The 24,952-nt window shown below is 45.5% G+C and overlaps 1 protein-coding gene across 2 annotated transcripts in view; it reads left to right on the plus strand.

The window, feature by feature from the left end:
* The first annotated feature begins 19,416 nt into the window (after positions 1 to 19,416).
* Positions 19,417 to 24,952, plus strand: part of LOC130883383 (protein argonaute-1) — a 33,438-nt gene continuing 27,902 nt past the window's right edge. For both annotated transcript variants that reach the window (XM_057783701.1, XM_057783702.1), the window contains exons 1-2: positions 19,417 to 19,634; positions 24,114 to 24,297. In XM_057783701.1, the coding sequence (XP_057639684.1) occupies positions 19,610 to 19,634; positions 24,114 to 24,297 (209 nt within the window). In that variant the 5' untranslated portion in view covers positions 19,417 to 19,609. The remainder of the gene's footprint in view (positions 19,635 to 24,113; positions 24,298 to 24,952) is intronic.

The following is a 24,952-nucleotide window of genomic DNA, read 5'->3' on the forward strand; positions in this document are numbered from 1 at the left end:
GTCCAAAAAGATGGGTAGAGGGGTGGGTGGGAGAGATAAATTGGCATTCTTGTGCTAAAAGTTGTTTTTCTTGTCAATTGTGTAATAAATATGGAATATATTGTAATGGCATCATACATGGCTACTTTTAAAAAACAATTTCATCTATTTGAGAAATTGGACAAAGAAGAGAAGTGAAACAACTGTGTTTAATTCTGGGTCTCCCTATGTTTAGGAAATGCCCTTTGGGAGTTTTTGAAGGGCTCCCAGCAGCACGTCATATATGGGAACTTTAACAAGATCCATCAGGGTTCTGGGTACTGTTCTCAGCGGGAAGAGCAGCTCTGATTAAGGGAACTGGTGAGGCGTGGCGGCTCGCTCCAGTAACTCCAGAAGTTGGGAGGCTGAGGCAGGAACATTATTACGATTCTGAGTCCATCCTGGGCTTTAGAGTGGGACCCTGTGTATCAGCTACTTTTCTCTTGATGGATAGAACATGACCAAAAATGGCCTACGGAAGAAGTGGTTTTTCCTTTGCTTGTGGTTCTAGAGGGAGAGTCCACAATGGCATGCAAATGTGGCAGCAGGCAACCTCAGCAAGAAGCTGAGAAGTCATGTCTTCAACCACAAGCTTGAAGAAGAAAGTGATCTGGAAATGAGGCAAGGCTGTAAACTCTCAAAACCTGCTTCCAGGGATGAATTTCATCCAGCAAGCCTGCCCTTGCATAGCCTCCCTAAATAACACCACCAACTGGGAGCCAGGCATCCATATGCTTGAACCTGTTGGGGACATTTTTCAGTCAAACCATTATACTGTGTCTCAGAGACAAGCAAACAAAAACAAAGGATCCAAGAAGACAGTATGGGGGGGGGGCTGGAGAGATGGCTCAGTGGTTAAGAGTATTGCCTGCTCTTCCAAAGGTCCTGAGTTCAATTCCCGGCAACCACATGGTGGCTCACAACCATCTGTAATGAGGTCTGGTGCCCTCCTCTGGCCTGCAGACATACACACAGACAGAATATTGTATGCATAATAAATAAACAAATATATATATAAAAAAAGAATCCTTTAAAAAAAAAAAGAAGACAGTATGGCCAGATGCTTATATTTATGACTTAAGTTCTCTAAAGCTTCCCAAATTCACACAAAACAGGGTTTCCAGTCTCTTGTCTTGTTTGGTTTGGGGGCAAAGTCTCCCTGTGTGGGCCAGACTGGTCTTAAACTCTTACTCCTGCCGTCTAAGAACTCCAGGATTACTAACGTGAGCTAACATGCCCAGCTCATGACCTCTAAAACTTAAAAATAAACCTTTTGCTGAGTTACGATAATAATGCAGAATTTGCCCAATCTGAACTTTATTCTTGGGGACTTTCATCAGAAGAGAAAGTCCTGCATACAACCAATTCCTGTGAAGGTGGCTTCTGGTTTTCCGCCAGCACAGTTTGTCCTGTGCCAGCTATCAGAATGCATCACAAATGAAGTGCCTACAATCTCCACCTCGATACTCAGGACATGGAAGAGTTAACAGCTTCCTCAAACAGTTCATTCTGAATTTGAAGAGGGCTCAGTGAGTAAAGTGCCCACTACACAAGTCTGAGGACCAGAGTTCAGATCCCCAGAGCCCACATGAAAGCCAGGTGGACATGGAAGCTTGCCTGTAATTCAGCAATTGGAAGATGAAGACAGGAGCTGGAGAGATGGCTCAGTGGTTCAGAGGATCCGGGTTCAACTCCTAGCACCCACAATGGCAGTTAGCTACTGAGTGTAATTCCAAGATCTGATACCCTCACACAGACTTACATATAAGCAAAACAACAATGCATATAAAATAAAAATTATTTTTTAGAAAAAGAAGAAGATGAAGACAAAGTCCCAGGAGCAAGCTGGTTAGCTATACTATCCACATTGGTGGCCATTTTGAAACCCTGCCTCAATAAAGCAGAGAGTAATGGATAATCCCAATGTTAGCCTCAGGCCTCCACATAACATATGAGTGCACATGCCTACACACATGTGCACCCATACATTTGTGAACATGCATACACACAGATGCGTGCATAATTGATTAATTGATTAAAAGAGTTCATTCTAACAGGGCATGTGGTGGAGGAAGAGGCAACGTAGCTAACATATGAATGTCTACTCGCCAGGCACTTAACAGGGAAATCTTTAATATTAGCAACAGCTCTTGGAGGTTGAGAGTGGAATCTCATTTTTCAAGAAAAAAAGCTTGGGGGGTGTAGTTCCTTTATGCAATGTATGCATATGGCCATGGGTTCAGTCACTAGCATGGCAAAAATAAAACCAGCCAATCAGCTGAGAGGTTAAATACACAATTACTGAGTGGCAAAGCTATAATCTAAGTGCATGCTTTCTTTAACTTCATTTCACCGACTCTTGAGCATAAAATGACAGATGCTGCTCCAAACAGAAAGAATTTGCCATGGGAGTCAAGAAAGGCTTCACAGTTTTAGCGGCTGGAACAGATCATAAAGCACAAGCAAGCTAAGGAAGGAGGTGAGGAGACTCTAGGCACACTGCTCCCTCATAGCAGGTTAGAGGAGCTATAACGGTTTCTTATTCCTCTTCTGGGAGGCAGAATCCCTTTGTTGTGTGGGAACCGATGAGTTAGCTGTCTTATAAAGAACATTTTTTTTTTTTTTTTTTTTTTTTTGGCTTTTCGAGACAGGGTTTCTCTGTGGTTTTGGAGCCTGTCCTGGAACTAGCTCTTGTAGACCAGGCTGGTCTCGAACTAACAGAGATCCGCCTACCTCTGCCTCCCGAGTGCTGGGATTAAAGGCGTGCGCCACCACCGCCCGGCCCATAAAGAACAGTTTTATGAGGCAGGAGGATCACTGTCATTTTAAAGCCCAACCTGGTCTGTACAACAAGTTCTAGTCCAGCCTAAGCTATCACAGCAAGACCCTTCAGGTAAACAAGGTGACGGAGAACTACTCAGCCATGAAAAAAAAAATGGCTGAGGGCTCAGTGATTAAGAGCATTGACTGCTCTTTCAGAAAAATCCAGATTCAATTCCCAGCACCCTTAAGGCAGCTCACAGTTATTTGTAACTCCAGTTCTAAGGGATCCTTTGCTCTCTTCTGTCCTCTGTGGGAACTAGACATACACTTGGTACACTGACATACATGCAGACAAAAATACCCATACACATAAAAATTTTAATATTTTTTTAAATGGCTAAAATCCTGTCTTGTTGGTAACGTGGATGAATGTGATGGTTGATATGTTAAAGAAGCCAGGCATAGAACAGCAAGCCCTGCATAATCTCACCTATGTGCAGAAAGTAAAATAGTTGGTCTATTAGAAGTAGAAGGGATGGGCCAGAGTGGTGGCTCAGTGGTTAAGAGCACTAGACTGCTCTTCCTGAGGTTCTGAGTTTAGTTCCCAGCAACCATATGGTGGCTCACAACCATCTGTAATGGGATCAGATCTTTCTTCTGGTGTGCATGAAGACAGAACACTCATATACATAATAATGTATATGAATAAATAAATGTTTTGAAAAAAGAAGTAGCGTGGAATGTGGTTACTAGGAGCAAGTTAGGTGAGCACCACAGGATACAGAGTTTCGGATGGGTAGAATTAGCACAGGAGCTCTATTGAACAGCTTGGTGAATGTTGGTTTATTTCTTGAAAATCACTAAGAAAGCCAACCTTTAAGTATTCTTACCACAAAATTCTGGAAGCCAGAAGAGGCTCCAAAATCCCTTGGAGCTGGAGTTACAGGTTGGGTTGTGAGATGCTTACTGTAGGTTCTGGGAATGGAAGTCAGGTCCTCTGCAAGAGCAGTGTAGACTCTAACCAGGTCAACCACCCCTCCACCTCTACTTCGCCCCCTATCACCTTTTTACCGCAATGCAGACGGTTGAACTCAGGACCTCCCTCATGCTAGGCAACCACTGTACCACCTAGCTCTAACCTCAGCCCATTATTCTTAGATTTTTAAGGACTGGAGGGGGGAGGAAATAGAGGTGGTAAGGCTAGTTAAGGGTGAGGCACCGATTATTCACATGACAGGACCTGAATGGCATTTTAAGTTTAGAAATCGTCTTACAGGCACAGATTGGGCTTTGTGCTAGTTTTGCTGGCAAGAATACTGTGACAGCTGGAAGCTGAAATTCTGCTAAGAGAAGCTCAAAGGTTTTGTAATTTTTGCGAGCAAACATGGACGAGACTTGAACTTGAGCAGTGAGGTGCAGTCAGAGGGAATAGACATGAGAACGAAAATAGAAAAGACCTTGGTAGCTGAGCAGATATGGAGAGTGAGGGGAGGGAGGTAGACCCGTTAGGGATCCCAGCCTCTCAGCTGGGTAGGTGGGTAAACAATGGTGCCACTAAGAGGATGAACAGAGGAAATCAGCAGGCTTATGGGAAGGAGGAAGATGGTAAATTCAGTTTCAGACAAATCGAACTGGAGGGCCATTGTGTTTGGACTGAAGAAAGAGATTGGACACATCAGTGTGTCAGTGGTGATTAGAAGCATTAAGTGTGGTAACAGGAGGGTCAGGCAGATGGGAAAAGCGTGGAGTCCTGAGGAATGCAGATGTTTAAAGGCAGACGAAGGGTAAAGGAGAGAGACAGAGAATCAGTCTTTCTAGAAACTGAAAAAAAGAGGACTCCTTGTCAGCTACGGTCCTGCACACCTAAAACCACAGGACTCAGGAAGCACTACAAGAAAGATCACTACAAGTTTAAGACCAGCCTGGTCTAGGTAATGAGTTCCAGCCCAGGAACCCAAATAGTGAAAGGAGAGGACCAATTCTTACAACTTGCAAATCGTCCTCTGACTCACACACACAGATGTAAAATATGTTTAAGTTAGAAAATGCTCTAAGTAGAGTCTCTTCTGTTTTGTTCTCAGTTTTTCTGCTTACATGTGGGATCTTTCTCTCTACTTCCTTCACGATCTCCCTCTACCACACACTTTATTTCTGTCTAGTATTTTCAATTGTTGTTCTCTCTTCAGTTCTTCTCCAGTGTACACATGTCCTCAAACCTCTCCCATTCTGCAGATACAAACTACTCCAACTTCATCCAATACCAGAATTCATTATGTCTGATCTTCTAGTAGATCTGTCCTAGAGACTCCTCAGATCTCTTCAGTCGTGATCTGCTCCCTCCAGCCATCACAATTAATCCTGACTTCCTTGCTGCAAATCCCAATGGACATCTTTCAGATTTTGTGTTTAATTCTCATGGTCCTGGCGTTTGAACCCATGGCTGACTTTACACGATAGGCCAGTGCTGTATGACCAAACCACACTCACTACTAGATCTTGAAACATTGTTAAATATATTCGTTTATATGTGAGCATGCATCCATATAAACTCGTACTTGCACATGTCATGGTGCACATGCAGAGTTTAAGGCCAGCCTAAGCTGTAAACAAAAGAGCCACTATCTTTATTAATAATGGATGAGAGAGTTTGTACGTGCGTGAGCCTGCTTGAGTTGGTGTGCGCTATGTGCATACAGGTGCCTCTCTGAGGTCGGAAGAGGGCATCAGATCCTCCTAGAGTTACGGGTGATTGTGATCCACCATGTGGGTGCTTGGAACTGAACCTGATTTCTCTGGAAGAGCAGTAAGCACTCTTAACTGCTGAGCCATCTCTCCAGCCCCCAGTAGTCAAGCTGTCTTGACTTGGTAGCACTCATAGGAATTTTGCTTCTTTTGAAGTATATATAAATGGAGCCTATTGGTTTTGATTCCTTCCTTCCCTCAGTGTTATTTATGAGGCTTGCCTATGTTTTTGCACATAATGAACTGTGCTCATTTTTACTACAGTACGCTATACCATATATGAAACCATGCTAACAAGATTTTAGTAACGTGTTTCTATTTTATAGTTATTGTAAATAATGTTGCTGTGCTGATTAGACATGAACTGGAGTCATCTTGGAAGAAAGAAAGAACTTCAATTGAGAAATTGCCTCCTTCCCATTGAACTTACTTGTAGGCTGTGTTCTTGATTAATGATTGATGGGGGGGGGCAGCCCACTGCTGGCAGCGCCACCTCTGGGTAGGTGGTCCTGGTTGTTTAAAAAACAAAACTGAGCGAGCTGTGAGGGCAAGTCACTAAGCAGCACCATGGTCTCTGCCAGCTCCTGCTTCAGGTTCTGCCCTGCACTCTTGACTTCTTGGCCTTGTCCTCTCTCAGGGGAGATTGTGATCTGGTCCCTCCCCAGGTTGTGTTTATCGGGACAATTGATGTTGTCTAGCCAAGATTGAGAATCAGCTGTGACTAAGAAGAAAACAGCATCCTTGTGGGTCCTGGGGATCAAATTCGAGTCCTCATGCCTATTCAGTGAACACTGAGTCGTTTTCCTAGTCCGTTTTTTAATTAAATTTAAATGAATTAATTAAAACAGATAGTACATATTAAATACAAGTATACATGACTGCTGAGTTGGCCATTAAACCTGAAAAGAATTTGCTGTTAGGAACACTGACTTTCACACAGCATCACCGAGCTGAGGGTAAGGACGGAGAGTGGGTCTGGACCTGTCTTTATCGCATATCTGTGATCATTTTCTTTTTTTTCTTTCTTTTTTTTTTTTTTTTGGTTTTTCAAGACAGAGTTTCTCTGTGGCTTTGGAGCCTGTCCTGGAACTAGCTCTGTAGACCAGGCTGGTCTCAAACTCACAGAGATCCACCTGCCTCTGCCTCCCAAGTGCTGGGATTAAAGGCGTGTGCCACCATCGCCCGGCTTGTAATCATTTTCTAACCAAGAACGCCTTTTTTTAAAAAAATGCTAAGTGAGCATGACTGTGGCCAACCCCACAGCCCTACCTATTGTCTCCACCCACCCAACATGGCGGAGGTATATTCAGTGTTTCTGTGAGCCATGCTCACTGCCCAGCTCCAGGGACGCAGTGGGTCTAGCAATTTGTAACGCGCTGCTCACAAACCCCATTTAAGTGCAGGACCTCCCAAAAGAGTCGAAGTTTGTGCTGCCAGCATGAATCAGGAAGCTGCCACTTCTTAAAGAAGCTGTGCAGTTTTTGCTTACTAATGCTGAGTCAGGAAGCCTCTTAAAGGAGCCGTGCCTCTCCTCGTTGCCAGTAAACAGAGCCTATCTGAAAAGAAATGAGGCTACCAAGAAGCTGTGCTTAGCTCCCAGTTTTGTGGGTCTAGAAGCCCATCTCCTCCCCTCCTCCTATTTCCCTCCTCCCCCCACTCCCCCTTCCCCCTCCCTCTCCAGTCCTAAGAGAAGTCAGGGTGCCCTGCCCTGTAGGAAGTCTCTTAAACCCAGCCTACCCACTTCTCTTTATCTCTGTTCAGATTTCCCATCTGGCTTTACTCTCTTAAAGCCATTGACCGAAATAGCTTCTTTATTAACCAATGGTAATAAAACATATTCACAGCGTCCACATCACTAGTAATTAAACCCAGGTCCTCTACAAGATCAAGAAGTGCTCTTAATAGCTGAGCTGGCCTAGTCAGTCAGTGATGATACAAGCCTTTAATCCCAGCATTTAGGAGACAGAGACAGGCCACTCTCTATGAGTTCAAGGCTGGGGTCTGCGTCTACTCTCTGCCCCACTGCCTCATTAGCACATGTGAGAAAATCAGTAAAAAGATCCCCTGGCTATTGAATAAGATTACAGAAGTACGCTGAAAGTTCCCGCAGGATACTTGCCTTAAGACCCTTTAAGGCCAGGTCAGAAACCTGTTGGTGGTAGGCTTGATGGCCAATCTGTGCCTCATGGATGGGATGGACAGAGTTACCTCGTCCAGTGAGCATGTCAAGGGTCACTGGAAACATTAATTAAGAGGTTTGTTCATGCCGGGCGGTGGTGGCGCACGCCTTTAATCCCAGCACTCGGGAGGCAGAGACAGGCGGATCTCTGTGAGTTCGAGACCAGCCTGGTCTACAAGAGCTAGTTCCAGGACAGGCTCCAAAACCACAGAGAAACCCTGTCTCAAAAAACCAAAAAAAAAAAAAAAAAAAAAAAAAAAGAGGTTTGTTCATGCTTGAGTTTCTGCCTGATCATCATAAGCCAATTTCTAACCAAGAAAGGCAGCCTGATCCAGCCAGATTTGAGCAGACCATACCAATCAAAGCAAGTCTTTAGTTTCATTGCCCATTAAGTGAGAGCCTGTTCAAAGTAAGGGGAATTCGGGCCCAATTCATTAGTCACCCACCCATTAAGGGAGAGTTCAGCTATGGGGGTGGGAATCCAGGGCTGGAACTGATGGGGAAGAAGCATGCGCAGTCTCAACTGTGGCCGTGCTCTCCTTAGCATGCTTCACGGGGCTTGAAGTGTCTACCTCCTCCTCATGGGATGCCATAGAGAGATCAGAATGGGAGGGGTGGAGGTGATGAAGAGGCTACCCGTTTTGTAGAGGGAGATAGCAGGTGAACAGCAGTCAGGCAGTCAACAGGAGTGGAAAATTGTGTCGGACTTTCATGTTTTATGCTTAGTGGGGGACTTCCATGGCCTTTTAGGCCACGACCGTATGCTCACATGGTGTCTCTGGACAAAGGACAGCATTCAGGAGCCAAGTCTTGGTTCTGCCTCCTGGAGGAGTCAGTCCTTATGTGTAGGCGCCTGGTGATCCAAAACAGAAAAAAAATGTGCCTTCCTATCCAGACAGGTAGACAAACATGGCAGACAACATAAAAGGGTGGGAGGGAAGGAGGGAGGAAGGGAGGGAGGGAGGGAGGGAGGGAGGGAGGGAGGGAGGGAGGGAGGGAGGGAGGAAGGAAGGAAGGAAGGAAGGAAGGAAGGAAGGAAGGAAGGAAGGAAGGAAGGAAGGTTGTACACCATTCACAAGGAAATTTCTCTGTTCTTCCTGGGTCGTGGACATCTTTGTCTAGCCCTGTCTGCCCAGGTATGTATACTATACATGTCCTATTGGCCCTGGACTGGGTTTTCTCTGCCCATGTGTTCCCAAAGCCACTTATGAAATAAACACTCTGAGGTTTATTAAATTACATACTCTTTGGCCTATTAGCTCAGGCTTCTTATTAACTAACTCTTATATATTAAATTAACTCATTTCTATTATTTTACATTTTACCATGAGACTCGTGGTTTGTTACCTCTTGCTTCTTGGGCAGCTTCCTGGAATCTGCCTGACTCAGCCTTCTTTCCTTCCCATCTCCACTTGGATTTCCCACCTTGCTATATTCTGCCCCGCCACAGCCCAGTGAAACATATTCGCAGCATACAGAGGAGAAACCCACATCAGTTACCTACCAGCTAATCACCTGATGACTTTCTGTTATTAGATTGACTATTGTGGTGTTGGAATGCTTGTATTTATTTTACTTAGCAGTGGCCAGTGTATACAGAGAGGTCATGATGCTGGCAATTCAGATCTACCATAGGGGAGCCATAAAGGGCTTCTTTATGTGAAAAGTTAAAGTATGATAGGATAATGATGGATAAATAAGAGAGAACACATTTATGTAACTTATAACACCAGACTGTTAGGATTGTTCTATGTTATTAGCTTTTTTTGTTCAACTCTTACTGTGACTATACATTTTTTTTTACCAGTATATGTGTTGGAGGAAAGTATGATATGTGTGAAATTCAATTCTATGAACAGTTTCAGGAATTTGTGGATGGAATGCATTTCATATGAACAAGATAATTGACGCATGCATTTTATTGTGCTAGCTATCTTATGTAAGCTCTCACTGTCTTAATACCACAGTTACATAATAAGACTTGATCCCTAGTAGACCAATTTCTCTGCCTTATTCTTCTTATGTATCTACTATTTTCAGTTCATCTATATGCATTATTTGGGGGTTGGTTTGTTTTGTTTTCTGACTGAGTCCCACCGTGGTCTGCAGCTCAGACTGGTCCGGAACTCACTTAAGTAGTTCATGCTGTCCTTAAATTTATAACTATGTGGTTTTAGTTTTCTGAGTTGCTGGAATCACAGTCATCAGCCACTATAGCTTGTAGAATGAATTCTAATTGTTTTAATAACAACTCAGAGTCAGATATAGGGGTTAATGCTGAAAGATCAGAGAAGCAGAGCAGCCAGCCACTAGAGAGTTCTTACCTCTACCAATGCTCAGACCGAACGGGCGAGCCTGTCTCCATGAATCCTCAGACTGATGGTTGTCTCTATAAAACCTCAGAATGCATGTTCAGACTATCTTCGGGCTCCTGTCTCCTCCTGTCTTATATTCTTCTCTCTGCCCAGCCATATCACTCCTGTCCCCACCTCCCTAGTGCTAGAATTAAAGGTGTGTGACTCCCAAGTACTGGAATTACAGGTGTGAGCCATCACTGCCTGACTATTTCTCTTTGAGACTGAATCAATCTAGTGTAGCCCAGGGTGGCCTTGAACTCACAGAGATTTGTCTGAAGTGTACCACCGGTTCCCGGCCTCTATGGCTAACTAGTAGTTTAGCTCTGCACTCTGACCTTCAGGTAATTTTCATTTGTTTAGATTACAAACAAAATATTACAACAATAGATGGCTCATTTCAAAACATTTGAAAAAGGATTCAATTGTACTTCTATTTGTGTGTATGTACCTGTGGAAGTTAGAAGATGGGTTCCCTGGAAATGGAGTTATAGGCAGCTGTGAACCTGGGTCTCCTGGAAGAGCAGCAGTGTTCTTAGCTACTGAACCATCTCTTCAGACTGTCAGCCAGAGGCAGTGACAGACGCCTGTTATCACAACTGCTCCATCTCAAAAGAGATAAGAAATAAAAAGCTTGTCACATTGTGTATACAGAAACACAATGGGGCTTTAATGATTATTTCACTGACTCTCTAAACAAGTTCCAGAATACAGTAACGAGATGTCCTACCTAGGAGAAGAATCTTTCTCAACATTTATTTAGTACCTTAATGTTTCTCAATAAAATTTTTATAATTATTTCTTATAGAGTTATTGCAAACTTTTTGTCAAATTTATCCCTCCTGCTGTTTAAAGACATTTTATTAGCATATATTAATTGTGTAGAATAATGCATTTCATAATGAGGTTTTCAATTATTTATTTTACGTGTATGAGTGTTTTGTCTGTATGTGTGTCTGTGTAGCTACCAAGTTTTCTTGGCATCCGCGGAGATCAGAAGAGGGTATTGGATTCCCTGGAACTGGACTGAAAGATGCTTCTGAGCTGCCATGTGGGTGTTATGAATGGAGCTAGGTCTTCTGCAAGAACAATAAGTGCTCTTAACCGTGTACTCAACTCTCAGGCCCCATAATGAGATTGTCATTCGTGCATATTACATTCTTTCGTAATGTTCACCCCATGTCCTTTTTGGTGCCTGGTGCTGGTTGGTTTTTGTCAAACTGACACAGACCTAGACATATCTGGGAAGAGGAGATTTTAACTGAGAAAATGCCTCTGAAAGATTGGCTTGTAAGCAAGTTGATACAATATTGTCTTGACTAATGATTGCTGTGGAGAGGCCCATTTCACGGGTGAGAATGTGTCATCCCTGGGCAGGTGGTTCTGACTGGTGTAAGAAGGCAGACCATTTAGTTTGGGTGGTGCTGACACACGTCTTTAATCCCAGCACTTGGGAGGCAGAGGCACGCAGATTTCTATGAGTTCGAGGGCAGCCTGGTCTACAGAGGGAGTTCCAGGACAGTGTCATAAAACAAAACAAGGAAGAAAGAAAAGAAGGAAGGAAAGAAGGGAGGGAGGGAAGGAGGAAGGAAGGAAGGAAAGTAAAAAGGACAAAAGAGAAGGGAACAAGCCAGAAGCAATGTTCCTCCATGACTTCTGCTTCAGTTCTGCCACCAGGTTCCTGCCTCTGGGTTCCCTCTCTGACTTCCCTCTGGAATGGAGTGTGACCAGAGAGTTCTAAGAGGAAATAAGCCCTTTCCTTCCCAAGTTGCATATGGTCCTGTGTTTATCACAGCAAACTTGACCTATTTAAAGACACTCCTGCTGGCCCTCCTCTTCCCAAACAACCCTTCTTCTGCTTCCATGGTATTCACCCTCAAAATATGGGGAAATTAATGAACAGTAGAGACTATGCCCTCACTCAAGTACTCATTTCCAATCTTCCTTCCTTCTGAAGTTTTTTTGTTTTTTTTTTAATTTTGAGTCAAGGTTTTACTAAATTGCCCCCCCTCCCAGGCTAGTCTTGAAATCATTCTATGTCTCCAGTCTTGAACTTCTGATCCCCTTGCCTCAGTTTCTCAAGTACTTAAAACTATGGGACTGAGCTGCTGGAACTAGCTCATATCCGTTTTTTAGTTTTGTCTTTGGAAATAGAGTCTCACATAGCTCATGATGGATTTGAAACTCTGATCTTCTGCCTCTGCATCCTGAGCGCTGGGATTGCTGGTTAAGAAACTGATGGGTGTCATAATTAGGTTTTCATGCTTGTTGGGCAAATAGTATATGAAGTGAGCAATATGTCCTCAGACCCTCATGACATTTAAAACAAATTAAGTTTTGCATATACTTATGCCTTCTTAACTATATTGCCATTGTAAATTATCATTAATGTTATTGTTTGTTCATTTGTTTCGTTGGTTTTTGTTTTGCATCAGGGTCTTTTGTATCCCAGACTGGCCACAAACTCTGTGTGTGTGTGTGTGTGTGTGTGTGTGTGTGTGTGTGTGTGTGTGTGTGTGTGTATTTGAATATGACCTGAACTCTGATCCTCCTAGCTTCACTTCGCGAGTGCTGGGTTGCAGTGCTGTGACTAACTGGGTTTGTTATTCTAGGCACAGCTTTATCAGCCAAGCTACAGCCCCAGCCCGGTTTGCTTGTTTGTTTGTTCATTCATTCGAGACATGGTCTTATTATGTAGCACAGGCTGACCTGCAGTTTAGAGAGATTGCCCCTGCCTCTGCCTCCTTAGTGCGGGGATTAAAGGTGTGCACCATGCTTTGTCTGGTTAGTTTTGGTCTTTTGAGACAGTCCCATTTTGCAACCCAGGTAAGTCTCAAACTTTTCTTTTCTTTTTTTTTTTCCAAGATAGGGTTTCCCTGTGTAGCCCTGGCTATCCTGGAACTCACTCTGTAGACCAGGATGGTCTCAAACTCAGAGATCTGCCTGCCTCTTCCTCCCAAGTGCTGGGATTAAAGGTGTGCACCACCATTGCCCTGCTCTAATGTTTATTATTAATAAGAAAGTTTAGGGCCAGCAAAATGGCTTATGGTTAAGGTTTTGCTCCCAAGGCTGTTGACCTGAGTCTGATCCCCAGTGCTCACATGGTGGAAGGAAAGATTCCAAAGATTGTTATTTGGCCTTCATAATACTCTGTGACGTGAGTACATACACACACACCACACCAAATGAAAAAAGAAGTTTAAATCTGGGTATGGTGGCTCACATCTCAGCACTCAAGTAACCAAAACAGGAGGATTGCTAAAGGCCAGCCTAGGCTATAATAAGTTCAAGAACAGCCTTGTCTCAAAACAAAAGAAAAAAGGAATTTTTATTTTATTACTCTTCTATCTACAAATGAACATTTGAGAGTTCATTATACCAGTCAGTCAAATTTTGTACATGCTTGGACAAATTCCACAATACAATATTAATCTTATTTCATTTGTATTTGTTTCATTTTTATTATCTATGATATTAATTTGAAGTCTTTGCTATAGGGCTTTGACAAATATACAGTTTAAGAAACTCCTACTTGTCTAGTTTGCTAAAAAGATTTTTTAAATTTTGTTTGTGAGTAGGCATTGAATTTTATTAAATGATTATCCTTCTATATGAGTAGATCAAATTACCATTTAGTCCAACTTTTATAGATTACCTAATAATAGATCAACCTTTTATTTTTGGAATAGATCAAATTTAATAAGGTTTTATTTGTTTAGACTTTTTTAAAAATGTATGTTTCAAAATAAAAAGAGAGAGAGAAAAAGCAAGCATGGTAGTATACGCCTTTAATTCCAGCACTCAGGAGTCAGAGGCAGGCAGATCCCTGTGACTTCTAGGCCAGCCTGGTCTACAGAGTGAGAGAGTTCTAGGACAGCCAGCGCTACTCAGAGAAAACCTGATTCAAAAAAACAAACAAACAAAAATTACTCAGAGAAACCCTGACTCAAAAAACAAACAAAATTTTTTTAAATTTTTCATCAGAGTCTTGTTTTATAGACCTGACTGGCCTAGAACTTGCTACATGAGCCAGGCTTGCTGAACTTGCTGTGATCCTCCTGCCTCTGCCTGCTGAGTGCTGTTACTTTCAGCTATGAGCTTTGTTTTCATTACAGGAGTAGTGGTATACACCTGTCATCCTGCTGTGGGAGGCTGAGGCAGGAGGACTGCAGGTTTGAGGCCAACCTGGGCTAACTAGGGGACCCTGACTTAAAATCAAAATCAAAATCCAGTGCCAGACATGGTTCCTGTTATTTTTGTAGCCTTAGTGAATGAGCGAGACCGGCTTGTGACGTTTCTTTCCTGTGCAGTCCTCACTGATTTTGGTAAGGTAATCATGCTGACTTAGGAACTGCTATACTGTTTTCTGACTGACCGTTTATAGCAGATATATATGTATGGGGATCTCTTATCTTCCCCAGCATCTAGCAGAACTCACCTGCGGCATTATGTGTCTCTGTGTGTATAACATTCAAGTGGACTTTGGGTTGAGAGCTGGCTTGTTATAGGATAGTAATATAGGGTACTTGCAAGTGGGAAGCCTTTTGGATTCAGTCCTCAGTATCAAAAGCAGAGGGGGGAGCAGTACAGACACAGAGAAGAGAGGGGAAAGAACCAAAGCAAAAGAAGTTGAGTTGTCAGTTTGCATTTCCTGTGGGGTTAAGATAGATATCCCTTTGTTGGCTACCATCTTTGGGTTCATTTGATGTAATAAAGCTATACATCTGCCTCTGTTATCAGGTAGATGGTTTTCTCTGGTTTTCCTATAGCTTACCCTAAGCTATTTCTTTTTCTTTTCTTTTCTTTTTTTTTTTTAAAGCAGATCTGTGCCATGAATCTCCTCAGATTGATGCACTTCAAAGTTGGGGATGCCGAGCCCTGGGGGCTTCAGAGCCACCACAGCTGTTGCTGAAAGTCAAAAATGTGAAGACCGACCCTAAAGTTAGAGTTATTCTCCGTAGACTGAGATTTTCTTGAATGTAACCATTCTATTCAGAGGCAGCCTTTCCAGTGCTTCTAGGTCCAGCCAGGCCAAATTCAGGACTTGGGGGTAAATAAGTTTGCTGCATAAGCCTTGGTTTTGTTCTGAGTCTTTTATCTCCAGCCTGGGTGTCAGAACCAGGGACAGCTCCTGATGTCTTTGCAGCCCCTCCCCTGGCTAGGGCTAGGTAGAGAGTGGGGAGATGTGGACGTGGGTTCTCTAGCCTCTTTGCTCACTGCTTTCTTTTGTCTTTATGTTAGAACACCAACAGTCTTGAGAGTTCCAACCTGGCGTTCAGGTTCTGACCTTTGCACCGTCTGCTAACACGGCTTCGTCCACCTTTCTTTTATCTCTCTGTTTCCGGGTTAACTTCTGTTCATTTTCCCATGCCTCTAGGAAATTTACCCTGGTTATCCTGGGCTAGATTAGACTCAACTTCTTATAGTTGACTAGAATACCAAGCCTGGTAGTCCTTATTACCTTATTTTGTGTTTGTGTTGAGGAACTAGGTGTCTTTCCTTTCCTCAGTTTTTTTTTTTTTGGGGGGGGATATGCTTCTTATCTGATCAGACACACGTTTTAATAAAAATCACAAATATCTCTCTGCCTGTTTCTAGATCACACTGCATATTTGACATCGTTGCTCCTGGTTATTACTAGTCAATGAATGCTATATGTTGCTGCTTATTTCCTTGAATTTTTCCATTTATTTACAATGGTTTCTTTGTTCACATTTTGTTTCTGTTCTCTCTCTCTCCCTCCACCCCCTCTTTTTTAAGGGGGTCTCACTGTGTTGTCCAGGCTGGTAGCAAACTCTTGGGCTCAACAGATTCTTCTACCCTCAGCCTTATGAGTGTGTGAAGTATGGGCATAGGCCATGTGTCTGTATTTTACAATGTTTTTAATGTCCAGAAGAGGGAAGCACAGATGGTGATACAGTTCTCTTTTTATTGTTGTTGTTGTTGCCATTCTTATTGTTTCAGTTCTGAAAAGTTCCGAGAGGAAAGGTGATTAGACTGATAAACATAAATGGTACATCCCTTCTGTATGTTGGCAATGGACTACACAGATGGTAGATCCCTTCTGTATGTTAGCAATGGACTACACAGATGGTAGATCCCTCCTGTATGTTAGCAATGGACTACACAGATGGTAGATCCCTTCTGTATGTTAGCAATGGACTACACAGATGGTAGATCCCTTCTGTATGTTAGCTTTGGACTACACAGATGGTAGATCCCTTCTGTATGTTAGCTATGGACTATACAGATGGTAGACCCCTTCTGTATGTTAGCAATAAACAATGCAAGAACTGAACTGGAGAGAGTGAGCCAATAGATGTCCAGGAATATATATTGAGTTACTGAATGACCAGTAAGATGGCTCAGTGCAGCAAAGGCACCCACTGCCAAGCCTGATGACCTGCCAAGCCTTTAATAACTGTGATCTATATTGTCCTATGATTTTCAATCACATGCTACGGTGCGTACATGTGTGTGCACACACTCACACACACACACACACACACAAAACTGTAATTTAATGATTAGAAAAAGAGAGGCCCTGAAAGTTGTTTATCAGCCTGAAAAGCAAAATGCTCTCTGACTTTCCTTATACCACTTTTCTTAGCTGAGAGTGAAATGCCTAAAGATGGAGGCAGTCTGCGGAAAAACTCTGAAAGCTGGGCTCCACTCCACTGTATACTTTGGAGACCAGATGAGTGGTGACCAGTTCTTTTTCTTAAAATTAAACACAAGGCTGTGTCTTAACAAAAGGAAACTCAGGCTCTTAGGGAATGCTTCCCACTCACTCAACCCAGGCCAAGGTCTTGTTATTCTCTGAAAGTTGTTGTTGTTTTTTTTGTTGTTGTTTTAATGCTCTATTTGGTTCAGCTAAACCAAATTTACTAATCATTATAGGCACACATTTGCTAGACACCGAAGGAGGCAGAAATGCCTCTGATGTGTTCCATGTGTGTGGGAGGCGGCTAGACGCATGGCAGCAGCTGTTACTATGCTTGCATCCTTCCGAGCACTGCTCTAGAGCTTTCCTGTGAATCCTTTTCATCTTCACCGCAACCCGACGATGGAAGCACGGGATCACCACGTGCTGCCCGAGAGAAAACTGAGGTACAGAGACGTGAGACAGTTTGTCCAGCGTCACAGAGCTAGTGAATGGCAGGGCGAGGATTGAAACCAAGATAGCTCTAGAGCTTTCTTCTCCACTGGAGAGCAGTTGTTCTCAGTATGGTCCTCAGATTAGCCACAGCAGCCTCATCTGGAAAGTTATTTTAAGATATTAAATATATTTGTTAATTTATTAATATATTTAATATATATTTTTTTGAGACAGGGTCTCATTATGTAGTCCTGGCTGTCTCAGAACTCACTCTGTAGACCAGGATGGCCTTCAACTCACAGAGATCCACCTACCTCTGCCTCCCCAGTGCTGGGATTAAAGGAATGTACCACCCCGACTAACTGAAACATATATTCTTTTATCCAATTTAAGACCTATGGGCCGGGCGGTGGTGGCACACGTCTTTAATCCCAGCACTTGGGAGGCAGAGGCAGGCGGATCTCTGTAAGTTCGAGACCAGCCTGGTCTACAAGAGCTAGTTCCAGGACAGGCACCAAAGCTACAGAGAAACCCTGTCTCAAAAAAAAAAAAAAAACACTTAAGACCTATGACTCACACTCTGCCGGCAGGGCACAGCAGTCAATGTTTTAACAAGCCTTCCAGGTAATTGTGGTGGTCGCTGTTTGAGAAGCTCTGCTGAAGAGAGGCTAGGCATGCTAAAAACTAGTGTCATGAATTCATCTTGCTGGTCTGCGCATGCTCCATCTCCTAAGTCCTGGCGTAAAGCAGACTTTGAAAATACATAGGTCTGGTGGCACACAGCTTTCGTCCCAGTGCTTGGGGTGGGATTTGGGGGCTAACCTGGTCTACATAACAAGCCTCAGGTCAGCCAAGGGTACATAGTGAGACCTTGTCTCAAAATATATATGAATGTGTGTGTGTGTGTGTGTGTGTGTGTGAGAGAGAGAGAGAGAGAGAGAGAGAGAGAGAAAGAGAGAGAGAAATGTTTGAATTGCGTCTCACTACAATTATCTTGTGTGCAGCAGACCAAATGGGAAGGATATGACCAAAGGTGTGTGAGATTACCAAGAAAGCAGGGGTGATGTTTCTGCTATGGAGGGTATCCACACAGGGAACTATGGGCATGACAGGGGATTGTTTTGAGAGTGTTCAGGAGGTAAGCACGTCAGGACATAGCTAAATAGTACAAATAGGCGAGGGAAATGGGCACTGACATATTTTGGCATGAAGATGCATTCATTAAGACTGGACAAGTGCGTATGTCTTGCGGGGGGGGGGCGGGTTGGACTTAAATTTGAAGAGTTAGACCCGCCTGGAGCTGTCCAGCAGACTGTACGTGGTTAGAGATAGATACTGCGGCTTTAGGAGTGGATGAAGCCACGAAGAGGAGAGGGGGAGTAGAACATAAATCTCGGGTTGGAATTGCAGTGAACAACAACAACAAAAAAAAAAACAGGAGTCATTAAAGAAAGCGGAACAGGACAGGCGTTAAGAGACTTAAGAAAATGAAAGTCTTTAAAAAAAAAAAGGAAAGTCTTTAAAAAAAAAAAGGACGATGCATAGTGTCAGATGCTGTAGGGAAATAATGGAAAATTGGCCTTTGGGTTTTGACACAAAAGTCATTTAAGTGATTTGGTAAGAACAAAATTCTGCAGATGATAAAGTGGAGGCAGGTGCTTCCAGGGTCCTGCAGCTAGAGAGCTCTGTTTCTACACTTGAGTTGAAACTGTGACATCTTCCAGAGTAGGCAGGGTCTCTAACACATCTGTGGTCTCAGCGCCCGGCACGCGGCCTGGAAGAGAGGGTGGCGTCAGTGAGATCAGCGACTAGGGACGCAGAAATACTGACTTCCCAGAGGCAGCCAAGACTTAAAGGATGAGGGTGATTGGGAGAGGTGGGAGGCAGGGCCCCTGGGTGATGATGGGGTGTTGGAGGGGAAGAGGGTCCGGGAATGAGGTGGGAGCCAGGCTCTGTGCCGAGGGCGGGGGCTGCGGGTAGGTTCCCAGGGACCTGTTTAGGGAAAAGACAGGGCCCCAGGCTGCAGCCAGGGAAGGGGTGTCGCCCAGCCCCGCCCCACTTACGCCACTGCGCGGTTCCGCCACCGGAGCCCTCCAGTCAGGCTGCACGGCCACGGGTGGCCGCCAGGGGCCGCTGCGTGGGCCCCGCGCCCCCGCCCCTCTCCATTGGCCTTTGTTGCCGTCGAGCGCCCCGCTTGACTCGTTCCCGTCCGCCCCCTGGGCCCATCGGTCGCGCCTGCGCACTCGCCGCTACTCGGGCGCTCGCAGGGGGAGCTGCTGCAGGCTCCGCGGCGGCGGCAACGGAGGCTGCGGGGGCGACGGCGCGAGCGGCCGGGCTTCGGGGGGGAGCCGAGCCCGGCCCGGGAGCCCGAGTAGTGCAAGTGTGAGGCACCTAGGCCCCTCACGCTGGACTCCTCAGTCTCCCGGCCGCCTGTCCTCCACACGGGTATATGGGATGGAAGCGGGACCCTCGGGAGCAGGTAAGGGCCCTTGGGAGCGGGGAGCTGTGTGTGTTCCAAAGCCCTGGGGCCTCCCGCGGCAAGAGCATGGTTCCAGAGTGAGGAGAGGGGCTCTCAGGGGCTAGGGGGCCCATTTTGAAGGGGGCTGTGTGCAGTTCCGGCGGAGAGCCATGTGAAGATCTGAGAGCCGGGCTGTTTGTCCTAGGAAGCAGTATGCAGTCCTGAGGGTGGGAAGTAATCTGGCAGTAGGGCCTGAATGCACAGGAGTCCTTCCGTGAGGTCTGGGGAGGCCTATGGGGAGGCCCGGCAGGTGGCAGGGGGGCGGGCTCCAGGTGTCCAACAGAGGAGGGGGGCGACACAGATGGGCCTGGAACTACCGCCTGCCAGGGGCGGGGGCTCGGCCGTGCTGGGCTGGGCTAAGCTAATGTCTCTAGGGAGAAGGCGCCAGAGCCGGGCTCTGTGCTCCGCCCTAACTGGGCCTGAAGCGGGGGTGAGGGTCAGGGGGCGGTGGGTGGGGGGGGATCTAGCCCAGGGAGTTCCTCCTTAGGCTGGGGACTTGAGTGGTGGCGCGGGAGCATGCGCGGAGGTACCAGCCTAAAGAGCTGCCCTGTGTGGTGGGGGCGTGGCTGTTTGAATACCCCTACCCCTCCTCTGCCCAGTTTGGCTTGGGAAAAGGAGCGCACTGATGTGTGCATTCTCTCATAGATTCTGTTGGCAGAGTACAAATGGAAATTGCCTTCATCCCTGTCTTGGGGTCTCTGACACTTGGTCCTTAAGCCCCGCAGTAGCAGTTTGCCAAAGAATGGGTTGAGGTAAACTGCCAGAGTGCCTTTTTCTGCCACATGAGGAAAGACTGGGACCGAAGCCATGCTTTGGGGAGCTGGTTCTCCCTGAAGATAGGCCTTAGAAAAGTGTTGGTCACTGAGAGACCAGACCCACATGTTTTTCAAGTTTCTAGACCACTACTGAGGAGAGATGGGAGCTTGTAATCCAAGGATAATGTCCTTTTTCTTGAACTGGTTCTTTACGTTACAGTGTAATCTCTGTGTATTTTTGTGACTCGTTTCTCCCAGTGGATCTTTTCCCCATGTCAGGGGCATGTCATTAGACCCAAGGCTGCCAAGCTAGTCTGTTTGATAGACAGGTTGTTGGAGGTGGGGACATGGTTATTGACCCTGATAGTAGTCCTAACTTATTTTTCCTAATTTTAGGCAGGAGAAAAGTAGAATAAGAATAGAGGAGAAACCGAGGCAGGACTGCCCAGAGGTTACTGGAGTCCTCAGGATGGGCTGTAGACTTATGATAACTTTTGTGTTCTTGGTTTCTTACCTGTAGTAGAAAGGACAATCTGGACCCAGACTCCTTCAGGTTATCTTGCACCCCTTCCTTCCATTTGATTTGGGGGTGGCAACAGGATTTTGGTTTACTTTGTAAAGATTTTGGGAAACATCTTTGTTTTCCAGGTATTGATCTTAAAACTCTCAAGTCTCTCATTCAGTGGTCTCTGATGTGTCGTGACCGTGTTTCTCCAAACACAATAGCCTTGTGCGGTGGAGTATACATTCTAGTTCTCCAGGCTGGAGACTGCTCCAAACAACCTGTGGGCTAGAGTAGGGTGGTGAGGCCGCCCACGTCCAGACACGCCGATGAAGGCTCGCTGTCCTAGATTACTAATGACTTTGGTTTGATGAATGCCTAGTGAGTTCTGGGGTGATGAAGAAATGGATTTGTTTGTTACAAGCAAGAAGCTTCTAGGTGAAGGGCTGGAGCATGGCCTCAGCTGTGTCAGTCGGAAGATGTTAGTTGCATGGATTTGCCTCATCAAAAGATGCAATCGAAACTCAGGCTGGGAACTGTGATGGAGACCCCATAATTGCTTCCTTCTGGCGCTGGGCAGTGGTACTATTTATTCTCTAGGAAGATGTTGAAGTATTGCTCTGAGAAGCCTCAAAACCAAGGCACTGTTGCTCGTGGCCCGATGCGCCTTCAATGCACAGGTGTGTTCAGGCATGTGGACTGGCCTGGGAGTGCACTGAGGGTGGAGATGCTGTCAGACTTACCTGTGGTGGCAGCAGTTGCCTGGTGCATGGAGGCCCTGACATAGAGTGCGTGTTTATTAATTGACTCAGAGATCACATTCAAGTGTGAACATATGGTTAAACTCATGTGCATATTCTGTAATTTGTGTCTATGAATGTGGGTGTTTAATGTTTGTGGACAAATATTTTTGGAGAGATTGGTCTCTTAGCCTCTTCTTACTCACCACCTAACTTACCAGGGGCTCCTGCCCTTTGAGTAGGCTGGCAGGTTCTCCAGGAGGTGTGTGAGTCTCTGAGTTGTTGGGGAGGGCCTGGGCCTTGAGCTCGGTTACTTTTCCTTCTCAGTGCTGGTTGGGGGAGGGGGAGTGTCATTTTCAGGGCCCCTCCCTTCTTGCTTTTGTCTGCAGGGAAGGGCCCCGCCCCTTTCCCCCTGGGCTGGAGCTTTGTCCTCTGTGCTGGGGCCCTCATCTGCATCACAAAGTGGCCGTCTGTCCCTGTCTGGGTCTGAGGGGAAGTGTCTTCCTTTCTCAGACTAAAAGCTGGGGGCTGGGCGAGGTTGGGGAGTGGAGAGCTCTGTGCTGCTTTGGTGCTTTCCAGGGGGCTGAAGGGCAGAGAGGTGGCCGATTCCTCCCGCCTGCTTCCCTGGTTTGGGGATGAAATGAAGATAGACTTGTTCCCCGTTTTTACTCCTGGGGAGGAGAGTGCCCTAAGGCACTGGTGTGCTGTCCCTTTCTGGGGACGAGAAGGCCCTGAGGGGAGTGTCTGCCCCACTCCCTAGCATTTCAGCTCAACTTCTAGTACTGGGGTGGAGGAGAGGCCTTTCTCCCTGGATTTGCCTCCCAGTCCAGAGTTTGGAAGGGAAAGCTATCCCCCAGCAAAGAGGTCAAATGCTTCTCCTGTGTGTTCGTTTGGGACAGTTGCAAGCATGCTTGTGTGGTTGTGCACTCCTGAGGTGTGCCTATGGGTGTACTTTTTTGTTTATTTTACGAGTATACTGAATACCTGTGTTTATGCTTGACATTAGCTTGAGTGGTGACCAAGTCAGGGATGGCCCAGTCTTTTGAAACTGTCCAGAGGATAGCAAGGAGTATGTGTAGAAACTTTAAAGGGCCAGGTTGTATGTGATAGGAATGTTTGCCCGTGGGCTTGTCTGCAGTGTCTGTTGAGTTCTTTCTGGGACAGGTATAGGTGTGAGTAGTTCAGGTCCCTTGTAGCTGTTTTCTGAAAGCCCCATAGCCTTTGAGCTGGACTAGGATTTTCCTCTGTAGAAAGGGGCTGGGGCTGACTTGACCAGTGGTTGAAGAGAGACCAAGTGCCTCAGCTTTGGTAAGCTTGTACCTCCTACACTTGGTTCTGGCCTCTTCCTGACACCCTTGCTGAAGATGTCCTCCAGGCCCTCCATGCCCTCCATGCCCTCCTACCCCCTTTCCACCCCAGTCTTTTGTGTCTGTTAAGGGAGGAGGTTCTGGACGAGTTTATCCCTCTCTCCTTCCACCTGGGCTGGTCCTCTACTGGCAAGAACAATAGTAGCTGAGGACAAAGGCTTACTTAGTCAGTCAGACACACACACACACACACACAGAGCTAGAAAACAACACTGGGAATAGCAGTCATGCTGGCCTCTCCTAGCCCTTTCCCAAGGGTCCCCTCTGTCTTGAAATCGATCCCCTCTGCTGTCTGGCCCCTCTGTGTAGAAAGATTGAAGCATGGGAAGGGTCTTATATTCTCCTGACTCAGTGTCTCCCTTACTGTTCTTCCTCCTGCCCATAGCCTCTAGCTCTTTCCTCATTCTTCATTGAGACAGTCCCTCCCTACCCCCAACTATCTAGCCCTCACTCCTTTTCCTGGCCAGTTCAAGCCATTTTCTCCTGTGACCTCCAGATTTGATCTTTTCTCCCACCCCTGCCAGCCTCTCTTTATTTTCGTCTCCCTCCTGCCTTGTCTTCCTTTATCTCCCTTCAGCTCCAAGCACTCCACATCTGACTTAGCCCTGTCTCAGGCACTGGCATTGACATTCCCAGCCAGGGCTCTCTTGGGGTATTTTTCCTGTCCACATTAACAGAGGATGTTATTACAAAGTCCTGACACCATTTTGTGTTCTGGATGGTGACCGGGTGAAGGGTCTCCTAGCCGAGAGCTGAGCATTCTGCTCTGCTAGATACCTGGATCTAGAGATAGGTGTCTCAGTCTAGTATACAGAGAAGGAAGGGTTTGTAAACTAGCCACCAGATTTGGCCCCTTCCCTTCATGTGATAGGAACTCACTACACATGTACTTGATGAAGTTTAAGAGCCTGGGAATGTCTGAGCTAGTGGAAGGAAGCCCCCTGCTGGGCTGAGAAACTGGAGAGAGACCCCTGCTCCCTGGGTCTGGGTCTGGGTCTGAGAGGCCTGTGCTTTCACTAATCACAGCAGTTAGAAGATTGCCATATCCGTCCTCACTGGCTTCTTTGTCTTCATAGCTGCAGGTGCCTACCTGCCGCCCCTGCAGCAGGTGTTCCAGGCACCTCGCCGGCCTGGCATTGGCACTGTGGGCAAACCAATCAAACTTCTGGCCAACTACTTTGAGGTGGACATTCCTAAGATTGACGTTTACCATTACGAGGTGGACATCAAGCCGGATAAGTGTCCCCGCAGAGTCAACCGGTAAGCGATGCACATGGATGACAGCAGTCCAACCTATTCGACAGGGAAAGGGGCATGTTGGCTAGAGGACACTATACGAGCGGTGTACAGTGCCCAGCACAGTCCAGCATTTGTTGAAATGGATGAGTAGAGACTTAAGAATGAGTCTCGGGGAAAGGAGCTAGTAGAGGAGAGGTTTAAAGACAAGGTTAGAGATGGCAGGAATAAGAGTGGGAAATTCTTGCTAAGGCAGCAGGATGTTGTGGGATGCACAATGGGAGGGATTAGTCTTAGAAGAGGCAGATTAAACTGATTATGACTTGAAACCATATTTACGTTAAAAACCTTAAGAATTGGCAGTGAAAAACTATTGTCCCCAGAACATTTTTGAAGCAATTTGGAGTGTATTTTCAGATTTTTTTGTGCATGCAGAAACATATATATATATGTAATATTAATGTACAACCCTATATACTTTATTCCATATTGTCCATTTTCCTTTTTAGCTAATATATTGGAAAATAGTACGTATTAGTATGAGTATATCTGCATCATTCTTTTGTATATTCCGTGGAATGGCCTTATACCTTGCTTGGTTTATTGAGGGATATTTAGATTGAGTCTAAGCTTTTGCTACAAGATTGAAACTGTTAAGTATTATATAAAGATACATATT

This window comes from Chionomys nivalis, chromosome 11 (genome assembly GCF_950005125.1).
Source record: "Chionomys nivalis chromosome 11, mChiNiv1.1, whole genome shotgun sequence".
NCBI classification, from domain to species: domain Eukaryota; kingdom Metazoa; phylum Chordata; class Mammalia; order Rodentia; family Cricetidae; genus Chionomys; species Chionomys nivalis.